Source organism: Anomalospiza imberbis, chromosome 9 (genome assembly GCF_031753505.1).
Source record: "Anomalospiza imberbis isolate Cuckoo-Finch-1a 21T00152 chromosome 9, ASM3175350v1, whole genome shotgun sequence".
NCBI classification, from domain to species: domain Eukaryota; kingdom Metazoa; phylum Chordata; class Aves; order Passeriformes; family Viduidae; genus Anomalospiza; species Anomalospiza imberbis.
This window is the reverse complement of record NC_089689.1, coordinates 5,026,173-5,038,286: the sequence shown is the minus strand read 5'-3', so window position 1 is coordinate 5,038,286 and position 12,114 is coordinate 5,026,173. Positions and strand designations below refer to the sequence as shown.

The 12,114-nt window shown below is 38.2% G+C and overlaps 1 protein-coding gene across 4 annotated transcripts in view; it reads left to right on the top strand.

Annotated features, from left to right (window-relative positions):
- Positions 1–12,114, top strand: part of RABGAP1L (RAB GTPase activating protein 1 like) — a 224,425-nt gene that overhangs the window by 34,770 nt on the left and 177,541 nt on the right. For all 4 annotated transcript variants that reach the window (XM_068199461.1, XM_068199460.1, XM_068199462.1 and 1 more), the window contains exons 12-13: positions 7,233–7,326; positions 11,756–11,906. In XM_068199461.1, coding sequence (XP_068055562.1) covers positions 7,233–7,326; positions 11,756–11,906 — 245 coding nt within the window. The remainder of the gene's footprint in view (positions 1–7,232; positions 7,327–11,755; positions 11,907–12,114) is intronic.

Genomic DNA, 12,114 nt, shown 5'->3' with positions numbered 1-12,114 from the left:
AGGCAAAACATAATTCCCTAATTCTGGCCTGAAGTTCATGAATGCTCCAGGGAAATCTGTTGATGCCTTTGGCTTATTTTTGCAGAATGATAGAAAAAGGTATTTTCAAATAAAGATAGGTTTCAACTCTGTGAGATCATAGTGAATTCTGGTTTTTGGATGTCACGCTTTTTGGGTTTTTTATAACTTCCATAAAATCTCTTCAGATTGTGATACAAAATAGAGACAAAATGTGCATAAATTGCTGTTTTCATCTTGTCTGGAAGCAATTGCAGATTATTTTGAATAATTTGGATGCTTTATTCATTAGTGGTTGTCTTTCCTTGTCTGTCTATAATCAGTTTGAAAAAAGATTTGCAATCCTGCTGGCTTATTAGAAATTCAAACTTCCTATTGCTAAAGGATCTACTCAGGTTTTTCACTCATCAATTTTGGGTGGCCTCAAGCTGCCACTGCTTAGATGATTGCACAATATCATATAAGTAAAAAATGAGCCACTTTTGTATAAAGATTATTAAAAGGCCTGTTTTCAACCAACAGTTCCCCTGCCCCCAGTGTGAAATTCTTCTCTTTTTTTAGTATTGGTCATTAGCTTTCTGGTATTTTTTGAGTGTAAGTGCTGTGTAATCTAAGTGCCTGGCATACTGCCTTAAATGGCAGGCAATACGTAACTTCTGAGTGTTTCTAACACTGCTATTTCTTTTTTCTCATTGATTATATCAAAGATGGGAGTAGATTCTAATCTACAAATTGATAAATTACTAATGCATTGCCCTAGAGTTGTTACAACACCTCCAATTTTATTTCCTTGCCTGTTCTCTTAGATGTCAGGGATCAGACAGCATGGTACGTGTGGAACATGTTTGTGTTTACAACTACCTCCACTGTGCAGCATTTAGTTGGCTTTGTCATCTGTGTGGGAGCAAAACTACTGAACTGAAGCAGTAATTCTTCTCCACTTTCTTTTATTCAGCTTTAAGCATTTGTACATCAAATTTAGAGATGTCATGGTGGCTCAATTTTATGTGCAATACACGAGGGGAGGATCATCTCTTGGATGCCCAGTTAAGGTTTATTTTTGGGACATTTAAAAATAATTCTCATTTCATATGACAGTGATGCAGGGCCTGTATTGAAAGTATATGACATAGAACAAAGTGTTTTAATGGTAGGGCGTATCAGATATATGAGGATATAAGATAGGGTTTAAAATGCAGAATTTGTTGTATTAAAAAGAAAAAGGTCATTTTAGCTGTCCATTGTGCACAACCAACAGGACTGCTCTCGAGTACAAGTATTTTGGGAGATTTTTGCACAGTCCTTAACATGTGGAAACAGTATACTATGGTGTGCAGTGAAGGAAAGGCAGAGGGCATCCAGCTGCATGCTGTGTCACCCTCTCTGTGTTTATCAAATACAGGTTTTGGGATTCAGATTCTGTGTTACAAAAAGACGCAATTAAATTTGCAGCCTTTTGCAAGGTAATCAAAATTTTGTGATTTGTCAGCTTTAAGTTTCACTTGAATGATTCTAAGTGAAAAATGTATGTCATATAATTCATAAAAAGGAATGAGAATCAAAATACTGGTTTTTTTCCTATTACGTGTTTGCTTTTAGTGAAAAATTCTCTTACCTTTATTTTGTTTTTGCACTTTACATGTACTTCAGTAGCTTCCAAATTAATTTTTCTAGTTAGTTATGTAACTAATATAAGCAGAAAGTTCTTGTGAGCAGAATTCAATGCTAGTTGTCTCTGTTCAGATTTCTTGCTGAATCTGTATTTTCTTGCTCTTGATTATTCCTCTTCCCTCTAAATAAAATAATATACTGAGGATTGTCATTTCATAAATCAGTTATTTGGAAGGCATTTGGAAATCCTTCTGTGTTCATCAGAATGCACTAAAAGTTGGACACTTCTGAAAATCTGCCTTATTTAATACAAGAGTAACTTTCATGACTTATCCTCCCTGGCAGAACTGTAGCTCATGCTCTATAATTCACTGTTACCTTATAAATCAAAGTTTGCTCTTTTTGTGGCCTTTCTCACAATCCTCTTTTGTCTTGCATGTATGGAAAGGTTCCATGTCAGTAACGCTCTGTCTTGTGCCCTGATAATATGCTGCTAACTTCAGCTCCTCCTTCAGGTTTGTTCTTCTCTTATATAAAAATCAAACTGTTCATATTTGAATTATTCCAATTCTATTCCCATCTATCTTAAAGACCTGATTTCCTCCTCCTTCAGACTGCTCCAGCTATATTATTTTTCAGTTCCACCTACTCTTTTCATTTCACATGTAACAGCTTCTCAATTAAAACACATAAAATATCCTTTTTTCTCCTGCACATCAGTGCTTATATCTCACCTGTTCATTGTTTTATCTGCTTTATGCATTTTTTTTCTATGCATTTTAGGAGGTACTTCACTTCTTTCCTTCTGTACTCAGTGTCTCTGGAACAACTCTGTAATTTTCCTCTTTATTTCTGTTTTTGTTAACTGAAAAAGGAGTTTGACTTCTGAGGTATTATATTTCAGACGAGCTAGTAGAATTTCCTGAAGAACTTGAACCACTCAGAAAAGCTGCTCTATAGCTTTTCTATATAGCTGCTATATAGCTGCTCTATATAATTGGAGTAAAATATGGATGAGGGGAGTATTGTTTAAAGCTAAATTTCAAAGTGTGTGATAAAAGAAACCAGCCCACTGAAAAAAAAAAAAGCATCCTAAACCAAACAAACAAAAAAACCCTTTCACTGTAAAACTGGGAAGATGAAAAATGAAATTCAAACACATTAATTACTTCAATTTTTGTTGGTATGAGTCCTTCACTGGAATTTATTTCCTCAAGCCAAAAATGGGAGAGCCAATAAACAAAGTTGAGTCTGTTAATCGCTGGTGAGAGAGAGGAACCTCTCTGCTGTCTGAGTTGGTTTCCTATAATTTTTTGTTAGTCTCTAACCTGTTAGTACCACTCTAGCTACTGGGGTTGCCCTCTGAGCATGAGCTCTATTTGATGCCCTGGACTATCAAAATAAGAGATGGGGAAGAGGCCAAGATTTCGTGTTCCTCTATGTATGTTTTTCTCCTGTGGGGTATTTGCTTAAGCTAGTTACTGTGTGTGTGTAATTCTTCTGGTTTGAACACTGGATGCCTCAGTATTTTGTTTGAACATCTCTCATCAAGAAAAAATACAGACTGGAGGAGAAAATGGTAAATGAGCAGAAGTGTGGAGAATTTGTCCTTTTAGGGAATAAGTAGCGTGTCCTAGAGAAGAAACAATAAAGGCTAAGATTTTGGTTTTTTGTGAGAATGTACTAAGATTGTTTAGGAGAAAAAAAATGTAATTGGCATAAAATGCAGGTTAGAAAAAAACTAGGCTTGAGCTGTAAAAGAGCAGTAAAATCCTTGGAATGAACTGACAAAATTATGTATATCCATAGACTGCCAATCTTTTCTGTGAAGGTTTCATCATGTGCAACAATGGCTTGGGAAAATGAATGGCATCACATCAACATTCCCTTCCTCCTTTTCCTTCCTGCTCTGCATGCTGAGCATGATGCCCCATGGTCTGGAACATCCCTTGGGTCAGCTGGGGTCATCTGTTCCAGCTGTGTCCCCTCCCAAATTCCTGTGCACCCCTGCCCTTTTGGTGCTCCCAGCCAAACCCAGCACACCTCTCTCTCAGGTCCTGGAGTGACCTGATCTAACCTGAGCTTGGAGTGGGTCAGACTAGCTGATCTCCAGAGGTCTCTTCCAGCCCAAAGTATTATTCCATGCTGATACCATACAGAGCAATGCTTGCTGTGGGAGTGTGATCCTTCAGGCTTACTTTAAAAAGGCTCTAAATTCAGGGAGTTGATTCATGAGGCATGACCTTTTTGTGAGTTTTGTGAATAATGTTGCAATTCAAAAAAAAACCTTTGAGAGTTACTGTTCCCTGGACTTGGTCTTAAAGCTTGTTTGTGTGTGCACACATTCACAGCCCCAAGGTTTGCTCCCTTGGGATGTGTTCCGTTGTCCACCTGCTCTGACAAAGTTCAAGTTTTATTGCCCAGTTGATGGCTCTGAGAGGTCAGGGTAAATATAGGAGGAGGGAGGATTACACAGAACATTTAGAAAAAGGGATCTGCGGCTCTCCCAGCAGAATAAGGGTGGATTAAATTATGCTTTGGCAAATTCTGCTGACTTAGAGATGCTATGCAATGTGGAAAAAAATCATGTAGAAATACTCAGAGAAAAACATCTATAGTTAAATATCCCTCCTATGGCATCTTTTATTTTATTTCTTAGCTTATACCTTAATGCTTTTAAGAGGTTAGAATATGTAAATACTCTTTAGAATGGAAACAAAGTAGAGGATTTTAAGGCTGTTTATTTTCTTCCTTTTGCCCTGTTCTATTTTGAAGTTTGACATTAACGTCTTTTGAAGGAGAGCATATGGCATTCCTAATTAAGGCCTGAGATTTTCTGACATATAACTGAATAATACATTTCAAACACTGCTAAGCCTTCCAGATGAAAGAATTTTCTGGCTGAAGCACTGGAGTGTGTATGCTGTGTAACACTGGTCTCCTTTAGAACTTCGAAGAATTTTGCTGGGAGTACCAGCACAGTGAGAAATCCAGGGGTTTGTTTCTTCAGGCTGATGTCAGTATTCCTTGGCAAGCTCAGGTTTGGATCCAATAAGAGCTACTGTGCTTTGTTGCTCAAAGGATTCAGTGTAGCTGCATTTTGAAATGTTTTAGTCAGCTGAGGGATTTTAGTCAACTTTTTCAGATTTCATTCCAGGCTGCAGGGTTTGTTTGTGTGTATTTTCAACGTTAACTCTTGCAGAGATGTGCTGGAGTTCTTCAGTCTCTCCAAAGAAAGTCTAATCTCTTCCTTTCAGCATTTGGTGCCAAATTTTCTTCCTTTACTTTGAATGCATAAAACCTTTCTGAAATTGTGGTTTGTGATAAATTCCTGATGTGAGCTGGGTTTCTTGAGTTTCTTAATACATACCACTATCATGAACATGTGCCTTGTGTGTCTGAATGGCCAATGGGCTCATCTCAGAGGTTTCCTCAATTTTTTTCTTCTTTCCATGGGAAGTAGAAGGGACTGCATTTATTGTTGGTCCCCCTGACACAGTTGTACAATTCAGGAGAGGAGAGAATTAAACAAATGTAACACATTTACTTTTTTTGTTAGTTGCTGCCATGTGTGTGTGGAAAGTAAGGAAATTGGCCTTGACATTATTTTTGATAAATTTAAGGGGGAAGCTGAGTCTTCAAATACATTTTTTCCCTCGGGACACAGTTGATTCTTTTGGTTCCTGGGAAACCTATCACTGTGATAGAAAATTTTAGTTAAAATTATAAACTTGGGGGTTTTAGATCTTATTTCCATCTTGAGGTCTAGTGAATGCATGCAAAAGATTGGGAAACCTTAAAATCAAGTTTTCTGTAGATGTATGATGCAGGTGGGTAGTTATTTTGTTTAGATTATTTTTAATTAATATTTTTAATTAATTACATTTAATGTAATGGGGAAGTATTTGAATGGAGGCTGGTATTTGGGAACTGTAAAGCTGTGCAAACAGGTTCCAAGCAGAAGGCTTTCACCAGTGTAGTGTTCCACTTTGAAACACATTTCTGATATGCTCCTCTCAGAGCAGCATTTTTGCTGTTAATTGTCCTTGAAATGCAGTATATGCTGTCTTTGTCCTCACAGCTCACTGTCAAATTCAAGCACTGATGATATTTTATTAATGACTTGTATTTGACAACTGCTAAGAATATAAATTAGAAATCTGTAATTGAAGTGAGAATGATAAGGATGAAGAGTTAACAGGATAATTGCAAAAGTACTGCAGATCCTCTTCTACATGAAAACTATGTTGTTGACATAAAGCTGGAGTTGAAGTGTTTAGTGCACCTGAGGGAATTCAGGATATTAGATCAGCAACAAGATGTGACAGAGCTGTGTGAAAGAGAGTATTGAAGGGATTTGGGGGGCAGATGTAGCTTTGGTGGTTCTTTTTTTGTTGCATTTTAACTTCTGGAGACAGTTCAGATCATGAGAAAGAGCAGCCTTGGAGCCCTCTAACATCAAACTGCCCATGGCTTCAGCAGCCTCTGAAGATGACTGGTTCCCAGAGAAGCTGTGGCTGCCCCCTCCCTGGGAACGTTCTAGGCCAGACTGGACAGGGTTTGGAGCAACGTGGGCTGGTGGAAGGTGTCCCTGCCCATGGCAGGGGATTGGAACTGGATGAGCTTTATGGACCCTTCCAAAGCAAACTGTTCTGGGATTCTGTGGTGATGATGATGATGATAAGAGGGCTGTGCCTCTGTCTCTTTTTGTGTTTCCTGCTAAAGACACTGAAAGCTGGAGCCTCTCAGCATCTGGTGTTGTTGAAGTCGCACTTGTTTAATTCTTACCAGTATTTTATTCAGACAAAACTGGAAGTATTCCAAATTACCTGCAAGACCATATTTGCATGAGGTACTTGCCATATGGAGTTAGACTGTCCAGTTTACTGTGGGCAGCTGCACAGGCCTCTGAGACACTTGGAATCCTAATGAACACTTGGTTTGGATGGCTTCTTGAGCATGTTATTCCAGCCCCACGTGATCCCTTCTGGGTTTGAGTGTTAGTCATATTGTGGCATATATCCCTCCCTGAATGTTTCATTCTTAATAGTTATGAGCTTTCACTTGAAGCAATCCTCTCTGTTCCATGCACTATGGCCTTTTTATGTCACAGTCTTGGGTTTTTTCTGCTCATCCATGAGCTTACTTCAGTAAAAAAAAGTGATTTTGTGGCTCAGAGAAGGCTTCCTGAGCTCAGGGTGCCACAGGACAGCCAAAGGGACGTTTATCTTTATGGGAAGTCTGGAGTGGATGTGACTTTTAGGTAACACTGTCAAATTTCATTAAATGGAGAGTTGACAGCCTTGAAACTTTTCTCACATAATGCTTTTCTAGGTCCCAGTCCTTTCCCTGGTAACACTGCTGTGAATTATTCCCTAGTCCTGTTCTTTTAAATTTTATAGTAACTTCATTAATACACTTGTTTGGTAAAGTCTGCTGAACATTCTTTATGATTTCATTAAAATTTTGTATCTTTTTATGCTTTTAAAACTGATATATGAGAAAAAATTGTCTGAGACCTGTATGTATGCATCTCTAGTGTCTGTGCTGTTGGGTAAACCTGTGTATGCTTTTATTTTCTTGTTTTTTCTTTATTTTTACAGAGAGTGATAATGAACTCTCCAGTGGCACTGGTGATGTGTCAAAGGATTGTCCTGAGAAGATTTTGTATTCCTGGGGAGAGTTACTGGGGAGATGGTAATGCTTAATTTCTTACATTAGATTTTAGTTATTAACCTTTTATTTGGTTTATGACACTATATGCTCCTGAAGAGGAGGTTTGAAATTCTTCATCTTACACAGTTTAAAAACTGAAATGCAAGACACACTGAAGTGCCATTTTTAAACTTAATTTAAGGTGGACTGGAGTTTTTGACATCTTTCCTGTAACATGTGTGAAAGTCTGGTTTTGTTTGGTGTTTGAGTGTGTATTTGTATGTGCTCACACAGCAGGTATGAGTCTTCACAGGCAGAACTTTGTGGTCATTTGGCTGTTAAATCCTCAGGAATTTAATCAGTGCCAGGATAGGACAGACACAGCAACTCCCATGTGTCCCATCTAAGCCATGCATGCCAGCTGGTGTACATTTAATTTGTTTACAAGCACTATTTTTTTCTATTTTTGTGAATGTGCTGTATGTAAGCACTTGAAAAGGAATCTAGAAATACTGTGAATCCTCACTGAAGTGCTTTCTGCTGGTGGATAAAATGAAGAGTATTTGTAAGCCCAGACTATGTTCTCAACAGTGTTATTTCAGTTTTTTAATTAAGTGCTTCAGTAGCAGTGCATAGTGTGCCAAGAGAGGGAAAAGTCTGTCTGTTTGCTGCCTCAGAGAGACCTGAGCAAGTGCCAGAACCACTTACTTGGCTTTCCCTGTGTAAGTAAGAGCTCCTGCTGCTGGAGACAAAAATAATCAGAGGCCCTTAATCTGGAATTGGCTGTTTCCTTTTCCTAACTCCAGAAAGAGGGATGAACAACATTTTAATGGGTTTATTTGGGTAATTCCTCCCTTTACTTGGCTACTCTGTAGCTTTGGAAAAACAGCCTCTTGCTGCTGACCTCATCTGTATGGAGATCTCACACAAAGGTTTCTGGATGAGGCATCAGGAGGTTTTACTGAGCTTAACTGAACCTTCCCCCTGGAAACCTCTCCTTCTGTTGTTTTTACCTATTCTGTCACCCAAGTTTCTGACCTTAATCCAAGATTGGAAGATGCTACTTTTCAATTTGACTTTTTTTTTAATTAATTTGTCAGTTGATTCTTCTATTTTTAACCCGTGTCCTTGATAAATACCTGGACTCTGTGGATGAACATGCTGAAGTAAAAAGACCCACAGCTCATGGTCTTAAGTTTCATGTATCCAACTATTTCTTCTGGTTATTCAAGTATACTAATCGACAAGGCCAAACACTTAAGAGTTTTGGAATAAACTATTTTGGAATCCTAACATAACTTACACATAAATCAAGAGAATTGTTTAGTAGTTGAAGCAGCTTACAATTAGTTTAAAATGGGGAGAGAAATGGGAGCCTCTTTGAAGACTAGCAAACATTTATTCAGGAGTGTCTCAAGCAATATTACCTCTGGAGAAGTTCAAATCTGTAAACTACTTGAGTTCTTGAATAGTATTATGTTACAGTCTAAGAACAAAACTTAGAGTAACAGGTGAGAATTGGTAAGAATTTGAAAACTAAAAATAAATCAAAATAAAATCTTGTAGTGTTGTTGAAAACTGCACCATATGTTAGTAGAAGAGCTGTAAAATTTGTAAAAAGATTAAATAAAAATTTAACGCTTCCGCTTGGGGAACTGGTGTGCTGATTTGTCTCTTAGATGAAAAATTTCTTGCATTTTAATTGCTTTTTGTCATTTCATTAAAATGTCACTGTAACCTATTGGACTCAGCAGAAACACTGCTCCAGGACTCTCCTTCAAGGATATAAACAGAAATAAGAATAAGATAATTTACCAAAAAGAGAACAAATTAAAAAGTGATGGTTTATCTTTTTTAGTTTATTTTATATATTTTATAGTTTATTTTACTATTTACTACATCCTCAGCATTAAAGTTGTTCTTGCCAGCTAAGCTGCTTTAGCTGACTGGTCAACTATTTCTTAAAAGCAGTAGTAGTGATCAATAACAGTCTTTGATTAGAAATATGTTTGTCAAGTTGGAGCATAGTCTATGCATTGCTGCTCTGTGTCCTTGCTCTCTGTTATTTTAAGATTGTACTTATGAGTTTGTGCAGGAGAATTGCAGCATTTTGTAACAAATTAAAGATGTCAGCATCCATGAATGGTGACTCCCCCACATGATGAAGGGTAAGGTTAGAGTAAGAAAAGCTTTTATTTTATGCTCATTTCTGTTGTTCTGAGCAAGGATTATGGATGCACAAGCTGTTTCCCAAAGAGCCATCCAGTACTTGGAAAGTTGGCTGTGAAAGTTGGTAATGCACTCCAACATGGACTCATATTGCTAAAGTATTACCTCTGCCATAAAACAGATCTAGGACAGAGCCAGTAAAGTCTGGTTGTGTAATTCTCAGTTGGGATTGTGTTCAGGATGATGTTACAGCATGGGTGTTAGTAGATGCCTCGTATAGTTTCCTTGGTGTTGCTGAAAATTTCCCTGTTATGTTTCTGTGGGAATGTCCCTTTTTAGCTGCTCATTTGATCAGCTTGCCCAGTCCTCAGGGGAGCCCTTCCTTGTTTCTCACGTGACACATATGACCAGATCCATGTAATAACCAAAGTAATCCACAACTAGATGTGATTCAACTTTCTGATGTATTTACTATATTTTTATTCTTTGACATGCATGCCATGATTCTGTAAGTGTTTAGAGTAACTGGTCATAGAATCCCCGAATAGTTTGGGTTAGAAAGGACCTCAAAGCTCATCTCATTCCAGCCCCATGCCATGGGCAGGGACACCTTCCACTATCCCACATTGCTCCAAGTGTCCAACCTGGCCTTGAGCATTTCCAGGGATGGGGCAGCCACAGCTTCTTTGGGCACCCTGTGCCAGGGTCTCCCCACTCTGAGAAGAATTTCTCCCCAGTACCCATGTAACCTGGCCTCTCTGTCAGTTTAAAACCATTCCCCCTTGTCCTGTCACTATCTGCCCCTATAAAGGTTCTGTCCTTCATTTTATAAGCTCCTTTAAGGTACTGAAAGGCCATAATAAGGTCTCCCTGCAGCCCTTTTCTTCCCCAGGCAGAACACCCCCAGCTATCCCAACCTGTGTTCAGATGAGCAGAGGGGTTCCAGCCCTTGGAGCATCTCTGTGGTCTCCTCTGAAACAGTGCAAGTCCTTTAAGTTAAGTGTTTAGTGCTTTTAATGTTTCTGTGAATATTGGTTTTCTTTCTAGCTCTTTCCCATCACAAGACTGTTAAGGTAATGTGACTGACTGCAAAATGGATTGAAAAATATAAAAGGAACTAGTTTTTATTTGGGCAGCTGAGGGATAAAGATAAGGGTGAAATTACTTGTACTGCACTGCACATTTAAAAATAAAAATAATTATTGTTTTTTTTAAATAATAAGGGTGTTATATAATCACACTCTTTTCAGTTCTCAGTTCATTTGGAAAAATGAATAGGTTAGAGTATCTTTTAAATTTAAACAGCAGTGGTAACCTGTTCATGTCCTAATGACCTGTTTCATACAGTGAGTACTCGAAACATTCACTGCAAATCCAGGCTCAAATTGCAGGTTATTTAATTAATCACGGCTTGCTGGCATTTGGCCAAACAGCCACTCTCACTACTCTGCTACCAGGAGAGCTGGGAAACACAACAGTGGTCAAAGCTCTTGCAGGGCACAGCACTTCCTACAGCAGAAAGAGCCAAAAATCAGTTTGGGCAGTCTTCTGTTGCATTGCTCTGAAAATTGTCATGTGTCTAAGAGGGTTTGTGTCTAGATCAGCAAATAACTGTTATCTCCAAAGGAGCTTTTCAGCATCTGCAACTGAAACCTCTGTAGTATTGTGTGCCTGCAGTGATTGTTTTCCTGCATTTCCTGTTGTGCATGTGTACAACCAGATAGTAAAGCACTAGCTCACACCAGCATGCAGATTTATTTGAAATAGTAGGATTGCACAAACATGTGTGCAAGTGTTCCTGTTTTTTGGCACTTGGAACATACTCTTGGCATGAAGCATGGAACTAGAAATTCAGTCTTCATAATACTACTCTTAAATTGGTTTTTTTTGTTTTTCTGTATGTTATTGTTCTGAACCTGAGCTAAAATGTATATGTTGAACAAATACTTAAATTGAATTGTCTGCACAGATGGCATATTTTTCTTTCAATTCAAATTATTCTTCATTAGCCAACTTAGTTCAATTTCTGCAACTGCTTATTTTTAATTTTCCTTAATTTCTCCACACCTAGAGAATTTGGGTATCACTCGTTTTGCCACTGGTTCTTACTGTAAATCCTTGCAGAATTTTTGCTTTCCATCTGACAAACACCAACTACTGTAACCAGTGGAAGAAAAGTTTGTGTTGCCAGTTGCTGACTCTGCTTTATTAGTGAATAACTTTAAAGATTTTTAATGTTTTTAATCTTTAATTTGGCTCCTATAGTTGAAGTATAACAGATAAATGATCATCTTTGTTTCAGGCACAATAACCTTGTTGTGAGACCAAATGGGCTGTCCACTCTGGTGAAGAGTGGTGTTCCAGAAGCACTGAGGGCAGAGATCTGGCAGCTGCTGGCAGGATGCCATGACAACCAGGCAATGCTGGATAAATACAGATTGCTCATCACAATGGTAAGGGATTTATTATTTGTTCTTTCCTTCACTTTTCTTTCTTTTGGTTGAAATTAATTCTGTTGGGCAGCAGTTTTAGTCAGTGGCAGGGCAGAAGAATGAAATAGTTTGAATTGTTTTAAGCAGCTGAAATTGTGATTATGTGACTTTGCCTCCTGCCATGGGTACCTGCTGCATGGCATTAGCAATAGAAATTGCTGACCTATAT